This window comes from Cystoisospora suis (assembly GCF_002600585.1).
Source record: "Cystoisospora suis strain Wien I chromosome Unknown contig_3184, whole genome shotgun sequence".
NCBI lineage: Eukaryota > Apicomplexa > Conoidasida > Eucoccidiorida > Sarcocystidae > Cystoisospora > Cystoisospora suis.
In genome coordinates, this window is record NW_027155979.1 from 1 (window position 1) to 1152 (window position 1152).

General features: G+C 44.6%; 1 protein-coding gene across 1 annotated transcript in view; it reads right to left on the bottom strand.

Annotated features, from left to right (window-relative positions):
- Positions 1–927: 927 nt before the first annotated feature.
- The window catches only part of CSUI_006327 (iq calmodulin-binding motif domain-containing protein), a gene marked incomplete at its 3' end in the record, with an annotated part of 2679 nt that continues 2454 nt past the window's right edge, over positions 928–1152 (bottom strand). The window contains exon 3 of the mRNA XM_068066490.1: positions 928–1087. Within this exon, the coding sequence (XP_067921534.1) occupies positions 928–1087 (160 nt within the window). The remainder of the gene's footprint in view (positions 1088–1152) is intronic.

Sequence of the window (1152 nt, forward strand, 5' to 3'; positions counted from 1 at the left end):
GAGTGAGAAAGAAAGAGTGAGAAGGAAGAACATGACTTTCGTGTATTATCGTATCGCTACACATAATTAACAGGGGGGGGAATGCTCGTACATACATACAACTCTATAGGTAGAGATCGATATATACATATGTGTTTCGTATCTCTCCGTCTACATCTATGTATAGAAGTACGCCGCAAGTCTAAATAGATAGATACAGGGTGCGAGTCTCTTCATATACATCCTCTATATAGAGAGAGATTAATAGGCTTTTACGAGTGTCTTCGGGTATGTGTATATGTCTATGTTCATATACACTTGTCTGTGTATAGCGGTGTATATGAGAAGTGCTGCGAGCTGTCTACGACGTGGAAGAGGCGAAGTTGTATCATTACCTAAGCCCCTCCCCACTTGCTTAGTCAGTCCTAGAGTAGATCCTCGGCTATCTTCACTCTCCGTTCATCTACATAGTATACATAGGTCCATATATCAAGATACACAGAGACGACAAATCAATAGGCAGAGAGACAGATAGACACGTGTATGTACAGTTATCTATCTATCTCTCTCCATATATGTATATGGTCTTTCTTCCTTTCTCAATGAGCCACAGATGAAGAAGGGAGCGAAGAGTTCAATGAGTGAGAGAAAGAGCGAGGGGTAAGACTTCTTCTACTCCAGCTGCAAATCCTACTGTATGTGTGCATGCGGGGTGCATGCATTGAGGTGTCCTTTCATACTTTTATGAGGAAAAGGATGACTGCTTCTCATCTTATTTCCTCCTCCTGCTCCTCCTCCACCTGCAGAACGTGAAGCCCCTCCAGCAATAGTAGCATTAGTAGTGTGACTTTTTCCTCCTCCTTGTCCGCTTGCTTCCCCCCCTGCAGTCTTCGCACTTTTCTTGTGGCTTGCCGAAAAAGAAGAAGAAGAGGTTCCTGATATATGGACCTATGTANNAAAAGAGCTTTCTGCGGGAAGAATATCGAAGGGTGCGGGGGTGTATCGATGGAAGCTCGGGTGCTTTAGGCCCAGGGTGAGGTGGAGCCACGGTGTATAAGACGGGGGAGGAGGAGGCCTCTGACGCCGACTATAAGACGCAGGAGCCTTTCTGAAAAGACAACATAAGACATGGTAAAGAGAGGAATCGATTAATCACGATAGATAGATAGATAG